At 41.0% G+C, this 20,887-nt stretch overlaps 3 protein-coding genes and 2 non-coding genes across 9 annotated transcripts; 3 read left to right on the top strand and 2 right to left on the bottom strand.

Moving 5' to 3' along the window:
- Window positions 1–671: 671 nt before the first annotated feature.
- Window positions 672–3,129, bottom strand: LOC135615420 (auxin transporter-like protein 3). Its single transcript, XM_065113882.1, has 8 exons — window positions 2,906–3,129; window positions 2,625–2,810; window positions 2,396–2,508; window positions 2,127–2,310; window positions 1,947–2,044; window positions 1,658–1,865; window positions 1,318–1,575; window positions 672–1,232 (listed from the first exon to the last, which is right to left on the bottom strand). Exons 1-8 carry the CDS (start codon window positions 3,056–3,058, stop codon window positions 1,041–1,043), a joined length of 1,392 nt encoding a protein of 463 aa, XP_064969954.1. The 5' UTR covers window positions 3,059–3,129; the 3' UTR covers window positions 672–1,040.
- Window positions 3,130–8,121: 4,992 nt separating this feature from the next.
- LOC135615417 (uncharacterized) lies at window positions 8,122–20,724 on the top strand. Of its 5 annotated transcripts, none has more exons than XM_065113880.1 (8): window positions 8,122–8,542; window positions 9,984–10,182; window positions 15,981–16,080; window positions 16,165–16,285; window positions 16,792–16,913; window positions 17,032–17,153; window positions 19,111–19,270; window positions 20,269–20,724. In XM_065113880.1, exons 2-8 carry the CDS (start codon window positions 10,101–10,103, stop codon window positions 20,375–20,377), a joined length of 816 nt encoding a protein of 271 aa, XP_064969952.1. In that variant the 5' UTR covers window positions 8,122–8,542; window positions 9,984–10,100; the 3' UTR covers window positions 20,378–20,724. The 5 variants fall into 5 exon arrangements, with proteins under 5 accessions (XP_064969952.1, XP_064969951.1, XP_064969953.1 ...); XM_065113879.1 differs by having other exon boundaries at window positions 8,122–9,367; XM_065113881.1 differs by having other exon boundaries at window positions 8,125–8,229.
- On the top strand, window positions 8,658–8,778 carry LOC135616022 (small nucleolar RNA snoR86). Its single transcript, XR_010488251.1, has one exon. It is a non-coding gene; the product is annotated as a small nucleolar RNA snoR86 (small nucleolar RNA).
- On the top strand, window positions 8,889–9,009 carry LOC135616023 (small nucleolar RNA snoR86). Its single transcript, XR_010488252.1, has one exon. It is a non-coding gene; the product is annotated as a small nucleolar RNA snoR86 (small nucleolar RNA).
- On the bottom strand, window positions 12,086–13,866 carry LOC103989784 (aldehyde oxidase GLOX-like). Its single transcript, XM_009408733.3, has one exon. It carries the CDS (start codon window positions 13,817–13,819, stop codon window positions 12,143–12,145), a length of 1,677 nt encoding a protein of 558 aa, XP_009407008.3. The 5' UTR covers window positions 13,820–13,866; the 3' UTR covers window positions 12,086–12,142.
- Window positions 20,725–20,887: the final 163 nt, after the last annotated feature.

Here is a 20,887-nt window from a genome sequence, read left to right as displayed (position 1 = left end):
TGAGAAAGATGAGGTTTTCTTTGAGCAGTACATGTCTTCGAGATCACAAGTACTCAAGTGGTAGGTGGTGCGGAAACATGATCTCTCTCTCTCTCTCTCTCTCTCTCTCTCTCTCTCTTTGTGTGGAGGTCTCCTAAGGGGGAAAGTGGCTTTTGGTAAAAGGGGACACCGAGATGAGACCTCATTTCCGAGGCTCCACCTTCCTTTACAACGATCACATGAGATGGCAACTCGAGAGCAAGTAGATTTGGCATCAACTCCTTGGGGCTTTTCTCTTTCTTGGCCTTGTGCCCGTCATAGTCCATCTTCTTCCACCCTTTTCTTCTTGTGATATGGGTCTTCAGTGTCTGCACAGGCAGCATGTCACAGCCTCTGGTCCAATGGGAAGGAAAGTCTCATTGCCCCCACGCAGTTTAATGCAGGCAGCATTATTATCTTCTTTTAGCATTCATACATTTTCATGCTCAATCAAATCAAGTGCAGAGAATCAACCGATTGAAGTGCAGTGAATGTGAACAACATCTTGCCCAACTTATTTCAACTTGTGATCATGTACAGATGTAGTGATAAACCATTGGAGGAGCATTTCGAGGCTTTTAGTTGTTTCAGCATTAGAAGATGGGAGTTTTGCTCCAATCTTTCCAGAATCGAAGAACAGAGAGAGAGAGAGAGAGAGAGAACTGCAATTTAGACTCTTAACTCTGGATGAAGAGAATGTAGAAGAAAGCTTTTGGCTTCCAGTACAACTTAATGCTCACCATCTCTCTTTCTTGAAACATAAGCATGCTCAACTTTATCCAACTTTTTCCTATGAAACTACAAAGAGATTTTGATTCCTTCATGTAAAAGCCCCAATATAATATTAGTAGTAGTAGTAGTATTAGCAGTAACAGTACCCCCGTTGGAATGATGCTACGACAAACACATGGTTTTTCCAGGTCAATTGCACCTCATTAAGCATACATACAATCTAAGCAGCCAAATCCTTCCACACTCACACACATACGTAATCCACTTCTCTTTGCTTCCCCCTCGACTCATTAGTGCCTTGGAGGGCATTGGTAGCACTTGGTGAAGAGGCCGAATGTATCCACCTGATGTACGAAGTTGAGCATGCTCGCCCACCCCCCAAATCCAAAGCCGACCACCAACACCCACACCACCACAAACGCGTTCATGCAGTAATGGCCAACCCAGCCTCCTAGAAACGATGCAGGCCTCTCCACAGCATTCTGCAGCGATCGACTGATCTTAGGAGTATGTACTTGATGAGATCACAGAAAAGTCGATGGTGGTGTGGCTTCCGAGAACGCTTACCTCTCTGGCAGAAGCGGGAGCGAAGGTCATCATGTGCGCCATGGCTGGAATGATGTACACCGTGAAGCTAACGAGAAGGGAGCCGACGGTGGAGTTGATGGGACCAAAGAAGGGGAATATTATTGCTAGGAACCATATCGGGATCACTACGGGCAGCCTCGCCAGTGCCCTCTTGCAGACGCTCTTCGTCTTGTGCATGCCGATCGCCTTCTCCCACACGAAGTACAGAGGCGTACACGCGAATCCAAAGGTTATGAACTGTGCGCAGCATCGATCAGTTCGTGAATGCATCAGCACAAGATGAACAGAGACGCATCGAGCAGAGCACTGGCGTTGGTACCTGATGGATGAGCATGACGACGACTGCAGCATTCCTGAATCCAGACCTCGGGAGCAAAGAGAAGGCATTGGAATGATCGAGCAGCATGTCGCCGAAGGCCCAATACATTGCAGCTGCCGACGGAAGGGTGAGAGTCAGCACATAGAGCGTGGCAAACAGGTACACGAGCTTGAACTTCTGCGGCTTCCACATGGCGTGCATGATCTCTCTGCAACAAAAGTTCTCTTGTCAGAGGAAGCTAAGCATATAGAATCCGTAGACCATATAGATCGTAGGGTGGCTGTCTCACACTGTGACAGCATGGCCTCCAAAAGTGTAGAGGATGTTGGTAGCGCCTGTGAAGTACAGTACCAACTTGGATGGGCCTGAATGGGTGACACCTTCCACCTTGAAACAGATTACAAGTCTCATCAAGAACATGAGAAACAAAGGGACGAAGAAGCATATTGGTGGGACTTCGGATCATTACCTGCCCATGGAGCAAGGCAGCTGCTGTTAGATACCACGCAGTATACGTAGTCATCAGGAGGCCTAGGAAGGACCAGATCCTATAATTGTGGAAGGAAGGGATGAAGACTGTTGTAGCACAACATGCCCCAAAGATGTAGGTCCAGGTTCTCTTGTCGAGGTTATCATTGATGTAGTAAATGTTGCTGCAAGAAAGAAGAACAAGTGGGAAAAATGTCTTCGTAGAAGGATGAATCAGAAATAAGATCGTGGAAAGGTATTCATCATCACCTTGCACATGCTATTAGCTGAATCACTGAGCCGAAAAGAAGGAATGTGCAGTTGAAGAACAGACCTGCATTCCTCCAGTGCTTTCCCAATAGCCCATCGAGGACTTCAAACCACTGAAGAGAAGTGAACAACTTAGATGATGTTTACTCTCCTCTCACCTTAAACTACCCGAAGATCTATATCTGATGAATTCTGCTAATTTTGCAGAGAAGCTGATAATGATCTATACCTGAATGACATGGTTCCTGAAGTCCACTTTCTCCCTCTCCTTCCGAGTCCTGTACTCCACGTAGAGCGCACTGATAAGGTACGCAGTCCAGCTTCCCATCAGCCCGTAGAACAGCTGGAAGAGGATGCCTGACAACATCCCGAGCTGGGAGAATGAGTATGGCAGTGTGAGCAGCACTTGAGCCACCTGAACTCACACCCACAGACACCCCTCATGTTAAGCCAATGCAAACAGGGCATGCATGTGACTGCAGCGATAGCATTTGGAGCCATGACCAGCACCTGGTTGGAAGCACAGCTGAACCAAGCATCATACACGGAGCCGCCATGCCAGAAGTACCGTGAGAGCTTGCTCTTCGAGGCCTTCACCTCGCCTTCCCTCTCCATCTCGACATAGTTCCCCGCGACGATGGTCTCCACCTTCTCGGAAGCCATCTCTCTCTCTTCTCTTCTCTCTTTCGCCTACGTGCTGGCTGCGAGTTGGAGGGACTAAAGAGGAGCCTTCAGTGATTATAAAGAATCTTCTCCTCCGGCCTTTTCTTCTCCTCGGCTTCTTTCCTCCCTCCACCTTTCTTTCCGAAGTGGAGACTGGGGCCGAGCCGTCGAGGCAGCACACGAGCGGACTGGCCCACCAAAGCCATGGAGTGAAGCGATGGTTGATTTAGCCTCCCGGATGTGCATATATCCGCGGACTGTAGGAAGAATGCATGCTCATTCGCATGGTTCTAATGGGTGAATTCTCCAGCATTCAGCACCGGATCATTGGCCAGCAGCTGGAAACACTCATGGAGGTTGGCCAACAGTCACTGAAAAGGTTGGTTCTCGGAGATGGGCTGAATCATTGCGTTGTGGAGATGGAGAGCGAGAGTGGTGCTTCACATGATTAGTGCACAGGTTGTACAAGTGGGAGGCTCCATTAGATTAAGCTGTGAGGAACAGTAAGGGAGGTGCTTATATCCATGTTGATTTGGGGATTGTACAGGGTATCTGCAGGGAGCTCAACCAGGACGCAACCATCCTTTTCTTTATATATCTCCTAGGGATCCAAGCTTCACTTTGTACTGTATGCTTTACTATCAACATTATTCTTATGACTTGCATCTCAATCGGTGGGTTGGTGAGACTATCATGAGCCAGCAACTCTCTCTCTCTCTCTCTTTCACTCACACAAACATCAGTACTACCTCTTCATCAAAGAGCATTCTTAAGAAAAGGAAAGAATGAGTGAACCCGTAACCCTACAACATCATGACCTTAACATGATGATCACCATTGTTCTTAGTCACATGCGCCTACCTCCCTCAACTTCCACTCGAAATCGATTCACAAGGCAAAACATATGCAAGTTTTCGATCGATTCTTCGAACTCTCAGAACATAAAGGAACAGCAGTACTGTATTCTTGTCTTCGTGGAAAGTCTACATGATATATATATATAAATCAGAATTAATGTTGTTGTGCGGAAGAACAAATGATTACATGTTTTCGGCCAGTGCTGCTTTCTTCCTTTATCTCTTTCAGCTTTTGCTTTTGTGAAGCAACACACGCGGTTTGATATCTGTTTGGGACCAGGGTTTGGTGTTGAGAACTATCTGTTAGGTGAAGCTTTTTTCCTTGTGCAAGACCACGCACAAAGATGAGATGTAGCTCTTGGAGAGCTGGCCTGCGGCACCTTTACTGCTATGTGCATGCTTTAGTCGTAGAACACTTTTCCTTGGTTAAATGAATCCTCCTCCTCCTCATCATCATCATAGCTTTATGGGTTTTCGTCAAGGCAGTTCGCATCTCAACATCACTCGTTTCGGTAAGCTCAGTTCTCGTTTGCTTTGATTTTTTCGGCAGGAAAACATGCTCAGTTCCACTGGTCTCTGAGCTCACTCCATGAACGCTCGGGGCGTGTGGGCCACAGAGCCACTGGGTAGAACATGGGCATGCTGATTAAAGATGAGCTTAGAATCATGGTGTGCACCCTTAGATTGTTCCACCACAGTTGGCGGTCTTGGATTGGAGAAGCTCGTCAAGGGGTCATGCGGGACCCATGTACGTCACCCCTGAAAATTCTCAGGGGTGATTCAGTCCACCTGACAATATACAATCCATATGTAGAATGAGCTTCCCACTGTAAAGGGCACAGTCTCTACTTCCAGTGAAGTCTATTGCATCTAAAAGTATACCTCTCTCTCATTCAGAGACAACAGGAATAAGTCTGAAACCTGCAGCATGTGTGGGAAAAATACAAGATAATATTCTTCTTTTTCTGTAATCAATAAAGTTACTGCAAGTATTTTTTTTTCCTTTTTTTTCTAAAATATGTACTTAATGTCATCTTTTGTTAGCTATCTAATGGATTTATCCCCTTCTTGTGTCTTTCTGTGCCTTCTACAATGCTCTAATGGATCATACTTTTTACAATTTATGTTGTTTAAAGAGAAATTGGAGATACATAATAATCAGTCATAAATGGTTTAAGAATCTAGTGATTTGTTGGCCTATTTTGCAAGAATATTCTGAGCTATATGACAGAAAGAAAGGAACGTTGTACAGTCTATGCTGTCTATGCTGTATAAACAAAAACATATTTATTTTTTTGCCATAGTATGAAACTAAGGTACCAAAAAAATAAATTTTCTTGTAGAGGCTCTCATGATTAATGTATTTTTTTAATATAACAATACCCAAAATTGTGTTAAAATTTTAATTATGTGAGTTTGATTAATAGTAACGTAAATGAGATTGGACATTAATTTAAGCTAAATTTATGTCTTATGGCACATTTGATTTCTTAATTTCTATTTCAATTTTCATCATTGATTCTCCTTTACATGAGGTTATCCATCATTTTAGAGCTATGTAAATGAGGATTCAATTTGATCAAAGTTAATATTATGGATGAAATAAGAAGCATAGGCATCCGTTCATGTACAACCTAGTGACATGACATATAAGGTCAATAATTTAGTCAAGCATAAGCTACCTCAAACTCGATCAAAATGTAATAAACCTTTTGGATGATATCTAGGTTGGAGGCTAACAAAATTGAGTCCGAATTGAAAGACTTTGCTTATAGGTGATGGAGCCACACCACTCGATGGATTCGTTTTCAAAGGGGCATCCTCCATTAGCGTGGATGACTCGACTCCTTCTGAGGATAAAACTTTTGTCACTGACAGAAAGGGTGGTAACAAAATTGATGACTTATTCAAGTCTATAGAACTAGAGGAGAAAGTTAAGGAGGATAATATTACAAATCTTTTGCATTCGGAAGTCGAAAGCCAAATGTCTTGACTAAGGAGGTCTGAATCGCAGATAGTTATGGGGAGCGAGTATCGATCAACCCACTATTTATAGGAGCCAAGGGCAATGCTTCCTTAGTTGCCCGCTCAACTCTCGAACACATTGAAAAAGGAAGACAAAGTGGTTTGATCGAGGTCACAAAGGGGCACATGGCATAATCTAAATGACCAAGAGGTTATTCAGGTCGCCATCATTATAATATCATCAAATCTATCATGATCTACATAATCACCATATGACGACTTTGGATTCTGCCATATCAATTTAATCGTAGGCTATTATGATTCGTGATTAGGCATTAGAACATGCTAGGATTTGTGCAGCTATCAAGGGAGGGAACACCCACATCATGTGACTATGCAATCGCGTACGGTCTTGTTGGCCCATCGAGCTCCATCGCCCATGGCCTTATATGCCCATCGAGTGCACCATGCATGACCTTATCAACCCATCGAGCTCCACTGCATGTGGCCTTGGTGGCCTATCAAGCATCGCCTCATATAGCATAGCCCCTATTGACTATAGAAATTCCTTTAGGCCTTGACGTAATAGCCACCCAAGCAACACTTCACGATCAGATTCCACTTTGCTCCACAACTTTGTAAGTGGGAGATGCATGTGTTATGAGTAAAATAATGTAGCTAATATATCGACTTCATATGATCGACGTATCAAGTCTACATTATTGACACACCAAGACCAAATAGCCAATGCCTTGATTCGTCGTGCCTAACATTCGCTACCATGTGGTCGACACGTCATCACCACTTAGCCAACGCATTGACACCATATGATAGACACCTCGGCTCTAGGCGATTGATACCTTGGCTCCATGCATCTGACATAGTATTGTCATGTGGTTGACATGCCAAAGCCATACATCAACATTACCACAATGCCATGTGGTCAAAGCTCAAGTCTTGTGTGGATGGCACCCCAACGCCAAATGACCACATGTGGTAGGCATACTAACATCTCATAGCACCACCCTCTCTAGCTAACTAGTTGCCCTATTGTTCGATTTACGTCACGTGACAGAACATAATACCCTGGATGGTGCGGGCTAGCAGTAGTTATGCTCAAGAACAATGCCACAATTCCCATGAGTAACATACCATACGAAGGTAATAGTTTTGAGAACTCACTATAAAAAAGATTCTACATATATATCCCAACACACATAAGCTCAGATTATATTTGACCTGTTCGATTTGCTTATTGACTTAAGTATATTATCGGGAGCACCCAACATAAATTTTTAGGATTTTGATAATTAAAGAAGTTTGACTTGAATTCGAGTAAAAAAAAAGATCAAGTTGGATCTTAATGTACTTTGACTTGTAATCTGATTTAATAATTATAAATAATTTATATCTTTTTCTTTGTTAAAGATAAATATTTAAATCTTAATAAAATTATCCCGATCTCAAATCTAATACGTTATCATATATTTAATTTAGTTAGAAACTAAGATAAGAAAGCAACCGGTTCTTTCAGTATCTTATCACAGAGTCCTATAGATTTAAGTACGAATTTTTCCTCCGAACATTGGATTCACTAACAAAATCCTCACTCGTATTTCATCAAAAATTAAAATTATGATAATTTGAATCGTTAAAGTTTATTGAGAAATGTTAAAGAACTCGTAAAGGTCATTTTAATATGAGGTTCGAACATTATAATTTTCTCGGAGGTTTAGGGGAAAAGATTTAAGACGAATAATTTTTACCATTTTGTGTTTCTTACAATTTAATCCAACATGATGGATTATTGAAATCAATGGGAAAGAGAATGGGAGAGGATTATTCATTTTTCTTTTATTAACTTGATGATTAATGATTTAACCTACCATAGCATGCAAGAGTTAAATAAGGGTTTGAATTATTCTCGTCAAAATAGTTTAATTTGGTTGACTTAAGAACACCAACATAAAATCCACTATATACTTGAATGATCCTTCTAACGACTGATGACGTCCATCCGTCCGTCCATCACTATCGATCGTCTCGGATCGTCCCTCGATCGCTGGTTGCACTCATCTCAATGATCAATTTCCTCATCTTAGCTCCGTCCATCACGCCTCGCTCCTCTCACCTACAAGTGGATGGCTCAGATTTAAGATGAAGGAAAGGAGACGGACGGATGAGATGATATAGTTACATCGTTATATATGACACAGCAAGCAAGCAAGCCTATGCAATCCCAACTTATCGCGCAGGGTGAGGATGAGATGCGAGCGTTGCACTCCGGGCGGAGGGAAGCCGTCGTTCCAAGAAATCCTGATCTCCGATTCAATTACACCACGAAAACATGTAAGCCTTCATCAATCCGTTGGTTTAGGGTTTTTCAAGGTTGATTCCTTCGAATCTCGTCGTCTCGGAGGCGGCGCCTTTTGGTTGCGGTGGTAAATTTGGTCTCCGACCTTTTTGGGTTGAATCTGCTCTTCTACATTTACGCATTAATTAGATTTTATTTAGAATGATCATTACTTCGTGCTGCAAATGATTCCCCTGATTAAACTGGTGCTGCTGGTTGCAGAGAAGCGGCTGATGATGCAGGTTGAGGACCCTATTGATTAATAAGTATCTATGTGATTGAGAAGCCATGGTCAATCTTGTTGAAAATGTACTTTAATTTAAACTTCATGGTTTTAGGACTTACATATTTAACTCTTGTGCGGCCTTTATTTTTCTTTCTGTTTCTATTCTTTTCTTGGAAAAAAATATGAAGCCAACTTGCAGGTCAAAGTCATCTAATTTAGATGGTGAACTTTGGATGATTGTTGGCAAAAATAAGGATGCAGTTCTCTATGCCTCTTAAAGCTCTTTTGTTTGGATAGGCTTTGAGTAAGCTGCTACATTCTACTCCATGTTAGATTTGTTAGAGTGATTGGTGTGGGTACCATTTTGGAGGTTTCTTCATATTTTATTTTTGTTTATATCCTTCGTTTTGAAAGTTAAGCTAATTTGCGGGTCAAAGTCATCTAATTTTGACGGTGAACTTTGGATGACTGTTGGCAAAAACAATAATGCAGTTCTCTGTGCCTCTTAAAACTCTTTTGTTTGGATAGGCTTTGAGTAAGCTGTGACATTCTACTCCATGTTAGATTTGTTAGAGTAATTGGTGTAGGTACCACTGTGGAGGTTTCTGCATATGATCTTTTTGTTTCTATGCTTTGTTTTGAAAGTCAAGAAGCCAACTTGCAGGTCAAATACATCTGATTCAAATGGTGAACTTTGGATGATTGTTGGCCATTTCGGATACCAGGTCCATCTTGGAGATTTGTCGACATGATACATATTGGTCTGTACCAGTGTACTGACATATGGTATGCTGTGGCATGCCGAAGGGGACTCGGGTGAGCTGTCTCGATGGCGACTCGGACTGATATGTACCATCCGTACCATATTGACTCGGGCGGTACAGCAAACCTGCTGCAAAAATAAGAATGTAGTTCTCTAAGCCTCTTGAACTCTGTTGTTTGGATAGGCTTTGATTGAGCGGCAACATTCTGGACCATGTTATATTTTTTAGTCTAATTGGTGTAGTTACTCTTTTAGTCACAAGTGCTGTTCATCCTGGAGATGTCTTCCTATGCCATCTATTGCTTCTGCCTTTTTTTCTAGTTTATTTTTCATAATTCTTGCTCACACAGTGCTTACATCATGAGCATCCTTGTAATGATTATCCAACTCATTATCCATCAGAAAGTGGTGGCTATCAGTGACCTAGGTTCAAAGTAATAGACAGAACTTACTATTTTGACCCTTTTTCCACAAATATCTGATGTGTCCATCAAACTTAGTTCTTAACATCTCCCTTCTGAGTTTTTACATCCTTTTTGAGGATATAGTGGCGGACAATGCCATTTCCTCATACTTAGTAATTCCAGTGAACACTAAAATCATTCTATATTCATTGGAAAAATAGGAATTTGCAATACCTCTGAATCTCACGTGATTAGTCTGGTTCTGATATCTTTGTAATGACTTTGGGCCTCACTTGAAACCTGTAATTGGAAGTTATTTTTTTGCCTATATTTATGGTGACTTTTTGTTATGTGCAGATGTGGAAATAAACAATAGGCTTGATGGCTAAAGGAGACCGCCCAAAATTGAGAAGGTTCAAATGGAAGATTTGATGAGATTTCACTATCAACTGCCACCTGAACAATAGCTTGCTAATGATGAGTACCAAGTTCTTAGAGATGCAAAAAATTAGGGAGGAGGAGAACTTTCTTGAGAGACTACATAAACTTCAGCTAGGTACAAATCTTCATCTCTTGGATTTAGTTTGAATTCATGCAATTATAAAGCAACCTTCCAAGATAAACTTGTACATGGGAAGAGTTTAGACAAGGGGCAGATTACAAGATCTATTGCAGAAATGAGGTTCTCCTCTTGGTTGTATAAATAACCCATAATGAGAATGGAACAAATCCTCCAAAAGTCCTGATCATACAAGGCATGTTAGTAACAAATAGCGTTGATTCAGATTATTTGCTTATATTAAATTTATTTTAATATTATAATCTTCCTCGATGCTGTAGGTGTCGAGATGTAAAATTGATTTCATTTGGAATGTGGTCACTGAAACTTGGTTCAATTCCAGATTTTAGTTGTAATAATAAAAGAATTACTATTGAGGTGGAAACTAATTTGGTGCATTATATCTCTTAGTTTGTATTAAGTTAACTAACAAGAAGTTTAATACCATTGGGGTAACCATCTAACTAGAACGTTTGATTTCTCAAGGTAGCTGTTGGATTAAATTGCAAGATTTAAACTGTATGTGTTTGATGCATATTGTAAAGTTCCCTTGTATACAGTGTTCTTAGACCTTCATAAGAAGCAGATCCTACAATATCAAAGTAACATGCAAATTTTTTTTTTTACATCATATTTATTTTGAAAATTAGAGATAAAGTGAAGCAATGCAAGAGAAACTTTTCATTATAGTATAACTTGAATTACTAGCAAGAGAGGAACTTATGAAAATGGGTAATCATATGGGCTGCTCTTCTTTGGAAGAGCTAAGATCAACCAATGAGTTCTAGAGCATGAGCATCTACCAATTGGATATTGCATCAGATGTTCAACAGTGAACTCAAAAAGCATCGTTAACCATGCTAATAATCATTGAATGTTGGAGCTTTAACTCTGATCTTTAAAGATCACAATATCTTAAAACATGCTCATTTTGGCTCTTCACTTCTAGTGTGATTTGAGCTTAGATCTCTTTACCACCGATACATGAATAGTTCCAGCAGAAAAATGCTGGGTCCATCATCTGGCAATGGTTTATGACTTTTTTGTCTGTGTATGAAGCTATACTAGTAATCAGCAGCATGTTAAAACATGGAGTTTGGTCAATTGTGTTATCATGCCTACATCTTTTCTTTTCCTTTTATTTTTCTGGATCAACTTAAATATTAGATGAATTCTTTTTTCCTTTTTGTAAAAATGTGGAGACAATTTGCTCCTTTGTCTTTAGTAACAGCTCCGGTAATTTCTGTCTTTGATGCACCCATAATTCTACAGTTTTGGCTCAAAATTAATGCATCCCGTAGGACAATTAAGATCTTGAAAGAGATGCTAAGCATGGACTCTGTGGAACTATCCATGTCCACTGCTACCGGAACATTTTGTTAGCCACTATTATTCCTACGTTTCTTCTGACTCCAGAACATTGTTGGATGGACGAGTTCTCTTCTGATTTATCTGCAAAGTCTTGCATTAGACAATCCTGCTTTGTGAGATGTTGAACTACACAACCCGAGATGCATCGAATCTGTTTATTATTAATGTGTTCTGAGGTGCAGCGTTAGGTCTTGAAGAGTGGTAAACTGAATTGGTGCTTGCTCATAACTGCCTCACAACTCACCTTCATCCTTACCTGTGTTGACTCCAGCAGGGAAATTGGTGATGGTTTGCAGGCATATTGAGGAGGTCTATTCTGCTACCGTCTGCAAATTACGAAGAGAATTTGCATGCAAGCAAAGCAAACTTCGGTCTCTACTGCTATCACATTAACGCTCGTCCTCCTCGAATTTTTATGACATTTCAACTCCAAAAAAAACAAAAATTTGATATCTCTACCCAATCTCAGTTTCCAAAATATGATCTCTACATTTTTAATATTTTTCGAAAGTATTAAAAGAAGGTTTTTCAATTGATTCTGCAGTTTGGGCTCCGAACTCAACGCAACAAACAAGAAAAGATTGGACTACCGGATTCTGACCCAAACGCCGTTGCTCGGCACCCCGGCATGCACCACGAACCAGAGGTAGTACCCGGGCGGCGCCACGTTCGGCGAAGGCGGCGCCACCACCTCGGCCACGTACCCGAAGTTCCCCCACGCCCAGACCGCCCGCGATGCCTCCAGCACCACCGCTCGCTGGTTCATCCCCACTGCGTGCGTCGCAAACGCCGGCGCCACCGCTACCACCTCTACCACCAACTCCTCCCACGCTCCGTAGTGCCCCGCCGCCTCGAACCTCAGCGCTACCCTCTCGCCGTAGCCCACTTCCCGCGGCGCAGCCGCCACGCGCGGACGAGTCCGGGCCGCCAGGTACGGTGGGTGGAATGCCTCAAGGCTCAGCTCTGTCGGGTACATCACGTTGGCGAAGGCGTAGTGCGCCTGCGGGTTGCTCCCCCCGACGAGCACCCGCCCGTACGTGTCCAGGATCGCCGTCGAGTGGTACATCCGCGGGATCCGCGAACGTTTCAGTACCGCGAATCGTCTCCCTGCAGGTCGGTCCGGGTGGTAGAGGACCGGTCTTGTCACGGGGTTGCGCGCTAGCTCCCACCCGGCGGTGCCGGCGGCGGCGCCGTTGACGATGAGGACGTCGCAGGTGGGGAGGAGGAGCATGTCGCCCATGACGCGCGGGAGGGGCATATCCTCTAAGGACCAGGCGGGGTCCGAGTCGGCCGGCTTGATACGGGCGCACGTGCGGAGTGCCGGAAGGAAGGTGCCGTTGAGCGCGGCCCGGTAGGATCCCCACGGTGTGCCACCGCAGACGAGGACCTCGGGGGCGGCGCCGGGGCGGAGGGGCAGGAGGACGGAGGAGCCAGAGCTTGGGTAGCTGCGTGGGCCGCCAGGGACGGGCGGTAGGCGTCGAAGAACGCGATGGCGGATTGCGTCAAGGACGACGGCACGGTCGTTGGCGAAAACGAAGAGGGTCCCGTCCGGGAGGAGGTGGAGGAACGGGTACAGGTTGTTCTCGGTCTCGCGGTTCCAAGTGTCCAACAAGAACGGGAACTGAAAGACTGTTCTGCTGCCGGCTAACTCGCGGGGGAAGAACTCGTAGGAGAACTGGCGGCGGCCGCCGAGGATGATGACGCGGCCGTCTGGTAGGAGCTGGTTGGACGCGTACCATCTGCGGACACTGAGATAGAAGGGCCGTTCCACCCAGTCGGAGCGGCCGCCACGCGACGGGGAGAAAAGGCGGATGACACGGTCGCCGTCGTTGAAGCCGCCAGTCTGGAGGAGGGAGCCATTGGGAAGGAGGGCGCCAGAGGAGCACCAGGTGTCGGTGAGGAGACTGAGGGGGCGGACGGCTGCGGAGGGGAGGAGGAGGAGGACAGAGTGGGCGGTGCAGTCAGTGGTAAGGGCGAGGTCGTAAGAGTCGAAGCGGCATCTGCCGCCGGGAAGGGAGATGTTGGAGCGGCCAAAATCGGTGCGGTCAAAGATCACCACCGTGTCGTCGGGGAGGAGCTGCATGTGCATCGCGGAGATGCCGATGCTCGCGCGGAGAAGTCGCCATTCCCCTCTGCCTTTAACAGGTGCCGCAGTTCTCACCGTCGAAAGCCCGACAAGAACGAGAAGCAAAGGTAGAACAAAGGAGGAGGAGGAGGCGATGGTGGTGTTTCTTGTTCTTGTTGTTCTTGCACTCGGGGTCATCACGGTGGACTCGGTTTCTTGGGTTTCTCTACGGGCTTATGGTTTTGACATCGTAACGAAGAAGAAGATCTCTTTTAGATTGGTGTTGCTGTCCAATTACCCCAACGATAAAAACATCACAAGGGATCCGTTTGGATTGCGGATTCGAGGATTTGGATCCGGTAACGGATTCAATCCGATCCGTTATATCGCCTAAGGGGATGTCACGCTAGGGATGTTGGGGCAGGGCGGGGCCGGGCGTGACGGCGAGTGCTTTCGGGTGTCAGCCGATCTCAGTCTAAGTTGAATCTAATCTGTTGTCTTTTCACCCATAATCGTACGGATGACAAAAGTTTCCTCAAGTCCCATTTATGTCTTATACTTGACCCATTAGTGACCGTTCCAGCGGGGATAATTAGGCCTTCGCGGTAGTCGAAGTCGTCCCAGCGCAGCGAGAAAGAGAAGGAAGAGCCTATGGAGAGGGGGAAGCAATTGTCCGCTTGGGGAGCGGCCGTCCTGATCTTCGTCGTGTTGATGGTCGTCACCCCGGCGATCCCGCAATCGGAGGAGTACCACAATTTCGCCGACCAACGCGAGTTGTTCCTCGGTGAACGCCGTATCCGTCTTAGGGTTTCCATTCCTGTTTGATTCGATGTTTTTGTCGCAATTCAGGAGGGTTTCGTGCTCTTCTGCATATTGAAATCTTTTCTAGCACTGGGATTTCCAACTACTAGTATTCTTGTTTTCATTTGTTCACTAGATGAATTCTTATCTTGTTACCGAGGAAGCAATTTTTACGATAAAATGTTGCATCTGACTGCTTTATTTCGATTATTTTGGCTCATGAGTGTTTCATATATAATTGCTTTAAGCACGGCGTCTGGATTTACAGGTGGTCTAGATAACGTTTAGGCAACGCAAGTCAAATTTTGATGGGTATTATTTGGTTGATAAGGACAAATTGATTCAACCTATGTCTTATTCGGATGAGATCTATCTTGTTATTCAAGTTTAAGTGTGTAGGAGAGTAAAATTTGCTATAATGTAGATAAATAGCAACTTAGGCTAATAAGAAAGGGCCCAATATATTTATTAAGTCTAATGTTCCCTCTCACGTGTAAGCTTGACACATGAACAATACCTAAGTACATTGTGCAAGCCAAATAGGGGGAAGGACATTGCACAAATACTGATTTGATTAACCATCAGATGAATTAGAGGAGCATATACATGTTTTGTACTCTTGTGCCCTGCTTTGATACTATGATAAGTATTTTTATGCCTAAGCTTTTAGGGAAGGGCTGAATTTATATTAGGTTCTAACAACTTTTAGTATGTTCGTCTAGTAGGATTTGCTATTTCCTTTTAATTGACACATTGTACATCAACTTTAGCTGAGCATGAAGAGAAGTTCTATATGAAAGAGTCAATTTTGAAAGATTGTACAAAAAAGGAATAAAGATTAATGAGGGGAAACCAAGTAGGGCTAGTTTTACATGCATACTTTACTTTTTATTGCTCGATAATTACTTCCAAATCTCACTTGTAATACTCACAAATTTAACAAAGAATTATTTGATAACATCACAGACACAGCCATGATTGGTCGATGATGTTTGGAATGTCTTTTGATCACATAAAAAGGATGGGATGCTTGTTCAGAAGGAAATTTGACTGCACTGTATGGATTACGTGTTTCAGCCAGGTGTTTGACAAGGAGTGTAAAAAACATTTCTCTAATTGCTTTAGACATTTTAGTGATTTAGAACTCATTGAGCTGCATATTAAAGTTGGTTTTTGTTTATCTTATCATACTGTCCCTGTGGTTCCAGTTTTATATGTAATCTTTACTTTTGTAGTGTGATTATAAAGTTTGTAAACTTTTTCTCCATGTTTCATTGGATAATTTATACTTAACTATAGCTGTATGGATTGGTGTCTGAGCCAGGTGTTTGATGATGAGTGTAAAAAACATTTCTCATATTGCTTTCGTAAATCTTAGTGATTTAGAACTCATTGAGTTGTATATTGAAATCAGTGTTTGTTTATCTTATCATATTGTCCCATGCTTCCAGTTTGGTATGTAATCTTCACTTTTGTAGTGTGATTGTAAAGTTTGTAACCTTTATTTCCATGTTTCATTGGAGAATTTATGCTTAATATTGCATATATTCTTTTGCAGGTATACCTAATACACTAAATGTGATTTCAAATATTCCTTTTCTCTTCGTTGGCATTGTCGGGCTTACACTCTGCTTCTATAGAAACTATTTTAGGTTAAGGTGATGTTGTGATGCTTGATCTGTGAACAGTTGTGTAGAAATGGATTGCTTTTCAATGAACATCATCCTTTTTTCTTCATACAGATTGCAAGGTGAAATTTGGGGTTGGTCAATTTTCTTTCTTGGTGTGACTGCTGTTGCATTTGGTTCTTCCTATTACCACCTCAAGCCAAACGATGCTCGGCTTGTTTGGGATCGGCTACCTGTTGGTTATTTCTATCTGTTCGTTTTTATGTATTTTTTTATTGTTTGCTCATATAAGCTAGTGCAATATTCTAGTATAAACAATCTCAATTAATTGCTTGTTCTTCCCATGGATGAGTCTCACTCGTTGTTGAAATTGATGAGGTTAAGCCTTTTCTTTTGGAAGATCAACTATCTGTATTTGATATGCAATCTAGCTAGAGTTAGCTTTATAAGTTTCTTAGCTCACTTACCTTCCATCAAGGACTGAAACCTGTGTGAACACATAATTTTTCAAAAATTTGTCAGATTTGTCTTATTTAGTCTTCTTTTTTATCGGCACATCTGTTTGATATTATTGTTATGCTTTTTAGAATGTCATATTGGTAGTCATATTTTTATTGCAAAAATATCATGTTTTGTAAGCTTACTGTATGCAATTGGTTCCTCTTGTGTTTTGCGTAGTCTACACTTCGATGTTTTGAGCTAGTCATTACTATTAAAAGTCACATCTTTTCATTTGCTCAGATGACTGTAGCATTTACATCTATTATGGCAATCTTCATCATTGAGAGGGTTGATGAAAAGACTGGAACAACATCAATTGCACCCCTTGTTATTGCGGGTATACTTACCATCTTGTATTGGAGGCAAGCATGCGATTTTTCTTGTTTCTTTCCTTTGTTCTCTTTTGTTTCTGTGCTTTGTGCAATAGTTAGTTCACAACAATATCATCCATCTTCATTAAACTTTGTTTGATAAATGCAGATTTTTCGATGATTTACGCCCTTATGCACTCATCCAGTTCCTTCCTTGCATCATTATACCTTTAATGGCTATACTAATTCCACCAATGTATACACATTCTTCGTACTGGCTATGGGCAGCAGGTCAGTGTTTAGCTTTACACCTAGTCACAATATGATTTTTCCTTTTTTCTCTATATATTCACATGATGGTTCAAGTGAGCTGTTTTAGTTTTTTTTACCTTTGTTTGGTTACTTTACAGGATACATCTTTTATATTTTGGTGTACCAGCTGCTTTAAAGGTTCTTATGTCATAAACAAAATTCACGAGACACATTAACAACCTTTCTGAAACCTATCTATCCTATATAATTAGATAGTCATAGTTATTCTTGATTTTTTTTTAAATTTAGTTATAAGATGTTACTTGCTGGTGCTCAAAACAAAATACAGCTGATTTTGGCCGTGAGAATGAAAGGCTTTCTTGTTTCTTTTTTAACCATTTATTTTCTCTGTTTTTGTGCCTCTCTCTCTCTCTCTCTCTCTCTGTAGATACACACACACACACACACACACACACTTTTGTTCCTCTCAATTCTTCCATTTTATCCATTATATCCTGATTTCTGTTCTCTAATTTATGCCATTAACTGCCACTATGCTAGTTCCAAAAGTTAACTTAAGCAGATCTCTATGGAATCTCCTGACATAAGCTGAAATCTGATATAAGTTCTAATTCATGCATGTCATCACTTCTAAATGCATAACTTTTGTTTTAAGTGAGTCGAGTAGAGTCTCTTCTTTCTAAAAGATAGTGTTACTTTTTTTACTTGCACCACTTTTTATCTGTCTGGCAAGCATTGTTATCTGTAGATTAGTTACTGTTTGCTGTCCTCACAAGAGTTCAATGGTCAAATCATATCTATTGTAATGTGGATCGTTTTAGACCATGGTACAGGTGTGGATATCTGTGATGCACCATCTGGTTATGTTCCTGAATGATAGGTTTTGGATTAGTTGGCTTACCTTTTAGGTTGTGGGACATTTTGTATTAGATTAGTCGGCTTACTTTATGGGTTGTGGGAGATTTTGGATCATGTAAGTTCTCTACTACATTCGTAACATAATGTAGTCTTGCAAATTAACTATTCATCTTATTAGGTCAATAGTAATGGTTGTGAAGTCCAAAAGCTATACACTCGTTGATTTTTTTCTTCTTGTTTAGTGCTTCTGTAGCTCTGAGCTCAAGTAAAAAATGTATAATTATGTTTATTGATTTTGTATGCAAAACTGAATGATGTAAATGAGAATGAACTCCAAAACCGAATGATCTTAATGAGATCCAACTCTCAATTTTGGCATTCTGTATCTCAACCACAGATGGTTAAGATGCAAAAATACACTGAATTAAGAGAATGAGACAGATTGCAATTCCAAGAAGGGATAGTAAGATCCTGATGATTAATCTCTAGATACCCTTAGTCCGTGTTTCACCTTTACTTTCAGCTTGCATCTATTTGAATTTGATCACATGTCAAGATCCAATTCTTTCTTTGTAGTATTTGGCTCTGTATCTTCTATGATGATACCGATTATGCTTTTCTATGATTCGATCCTATCGGTTGAGAATCTATTTGATCTATTAAAATAGAAGAAAGAATTTCATGGGGAAATTACCTTTTTTATGGTCTTGGGTTCATCATTTGTTATTTACAATATGATAAAATGTCAGTATTGCAGGGCTTTGCTCCTGTCTTCATCCCATTTGATGAATCAGTAATTTGACATGAAAAATAAATTTTACAATCGTTCTTTGTAGAACATCTAAGTTGACTTATTCATCTCATTCTTCTAACTTTTGGCAAGTTTTGGAATTATTTTGATTGCAAAGCACAGAAGCCTCCAAATAAATTTTCATGAGTTAGCACTAAATTTATAAACACATATTTTGAATGGAGGTTCTTTTTCTTAATGGATTGTTGGTTTAAAATCATAAAGATGAGATTTGCAGAGCAAGCAGCTAATTATAATTACCAATCATATCTTGGCAATATGATCTTTTACTCTGAAAAAGAACAATATTGACTGTTAGAAATGCAGGATTTTATCTCTTGGCTAAAGTAGAAGAAGCTGAAGATAAACAGATTTACAAATGGACAAATCACATTGTCAGTGGGCATACTCTTAAGCATCTTTTTGCGGCAATGGTTCCAGTTTTCTTGACACTCATGCTTGCAAAAAGAGACATTGAGCCTGAGAGGTACAAATTTTCTGCCAATCATTGTAGTTGTGATGATCATACTGAAAAGTCTAATACTGTTTATTTTCTGAAGTGCCCATTGTTATTGATTGCTTCATTCAGTGTTTGTCATTACCGAGAGTTTAGGTTATTCAGAATACTTATGTGAAACATGCATGAAGTTGCACTGATTTGGCTGAACATTACTTAGTACTGACATGAGATATGATGTATAAGGCATATCTTTTTTTCTATTTTTATTATAAAGCATACTGCAATATTTTTTTATGGAAATAAGGAATGCTCGGAACCAAACATTTGTTCTGAACTTGTGATACAAGATTAAGCCTACAATATTTCTAGTTTTATTATAAATTTGATTTGACAAATAAATGGTACTAGAACATTTTTATTATTGTTTGGAAGTGGAATATTTTCTTGCATTGGACTACTAGTATCAATTTCTGTCTTTGTTACCTTTTTGCTTCTTGTTTTGTGCCATCATTCCTTTCCAGTCTGGTAAAGTTCAATATTATTGCATTCTTTCCTCTACTCTGCCATACTCAATGTTGTGGGTCAAATATTCCTAATGGTCACACCATTCCATCTTTTCACTGAGATCCAACAGGAATGACAAATGGGCTGTTATATAGATGAAACAAATGGGCTTATGTAAGACTGACTTAGAATATAGGCTGACAATTTAATAAAGCATGCATTATCAAATTCTGGATAGGCAAAGTACTTTTCTGAAGCACATTCTAGAGTGCAAATTGGAATGATCATTACGATCACATTTGGACATGAAGACCAGACTTCCTGAATGCAACTTATATAACCCGAGAAACATGTATTGTTTGCAGTTCTGCACTGTGTATTGATCTCATGTACCTGAAAAAGAAGGAAATACACATGAATATTGAGTGATGAACCTGCTGTTCTTTCTTTGGACTTTAAAAATAGATAGTTGATTTCTTTTTTATTTCTTTTTGTCATCTCATGCTTTTTATATGATGCAGGAGGAGTTTGCTTCAGAAATGGAAGATCTATTGGATCAGAATAAAAGAAAGTGGGTTAAAGGCTGAAAGATTGGAATGCGAGTACTCTGAAGTTTCAACGACGGTCTAATGGTAAAAATATGTTTAGTCATTGACAGTCATAGACAAAGTGGTTTCCTTTGTTATGTGAAATCCCCCATTGAGCGTAGTCATATGTATCCTCAAATAGTTGGGACAACATTGTGTTGTATTTGTTGTAATGTACTCAATATGTATACAGTACAGAAAGCTGGTTTATACATGTTATGCCCCTGGAACATGTATTATTATGTCACCCAAAATAACTTGCCACAAGCTTCTGTGTCACCAGTCACTGACATAGTTGATCTTGTACAGTTGTTTACCCTATTGTACAACAGTTCCTAATGTCAGAATATTGTAACGTTGATCAATGTTAAAGTTCAAACTATTCAGACATTTTTACCATGGTTGATAGAGTTTTGTCTAATAGGTCTCCAGATTAAGCTTGCCCAAATTCCTTGTTTGGATTTTTTTTTCTTTTTTCGGAATGGGGCAGAAATATATGACTCAACTGACCTTCTGCTCATGCATCTTGGATACCACATGGTGATTGTGTTAA

The sequence above is a fragment of the Musa acuminata genome, chromosome BXJ2-6 (genome assembly GCF_036884655.1).
Source record: "Musa acuminata AAA Group cultivar baxijiao chromosome BXJ2-6, Cavendish_Baxijiao_AAA, whole genome shotgun sequence".
NCBI classification, from domain to species: Eukaryota; Viridiplantae; Streptophyta; class Magnoliopsida; order Zingiberales; family Musaceae; genus Musa; species Musa acuminata.
Note: the sequence above shows the minus strand (reverse complement) of the source record. Positions and strands in the feature narration are given on the sequence as shown.

Bases quoted from the DNA above. Each gene is read 5' to 3' on its own strand.
- LOC135615420 (XM_065113882.1), bottom strand. From the start codon at position 3,058: ATGGCTTCCGAGAAGGTGGAGACCATCGTCGCGGGGAACTATGTCGAG. The intron at 2,045-2,126 runs GTAATGATCCGA...ATCTGTTTCAAG, and splicing joins CTGCCTTGCTCCATGGGCAG to GTGGAAGGTGTCACCCATTC. The intron at 1,233-1,317 runs GTAAGCGTTCTC...CGATCGCTGCAG, and splicing joins CTCCCGCTTCTGCCAGAGAG to AATGCTGTGGAGAGGCCTGC.
- LOC103989784 (XM_009408733.3), bottom strand. From the start codon at position 13,819: ATGACCCCGAGTGCAAGAACAACAAGAACAAGAAACACCACCATCGCC.
- LOC135615417 (XM_065113877.1), top strand. From the start codon at position 14,273: ATGGAGAGGGGGAAGCAATTGTCCGCTTGGGGAGCGGCCGTCCTGATC. The intron at 14,406-15,980 runs GTGAACGCCGTA...ATTCTTTTGCAG, and splicing joins CCAACGCGAGTTGTTCCTCG to GTATACCTAATACACTAAAT. The intron at 17,154-19,110 runs GTCAGTGTTTAG...TTAGAAATGCAG, and splicing joins GTACTGGCTATGGGCAGCAG to GATTTTATCTCTTGGCTAAA.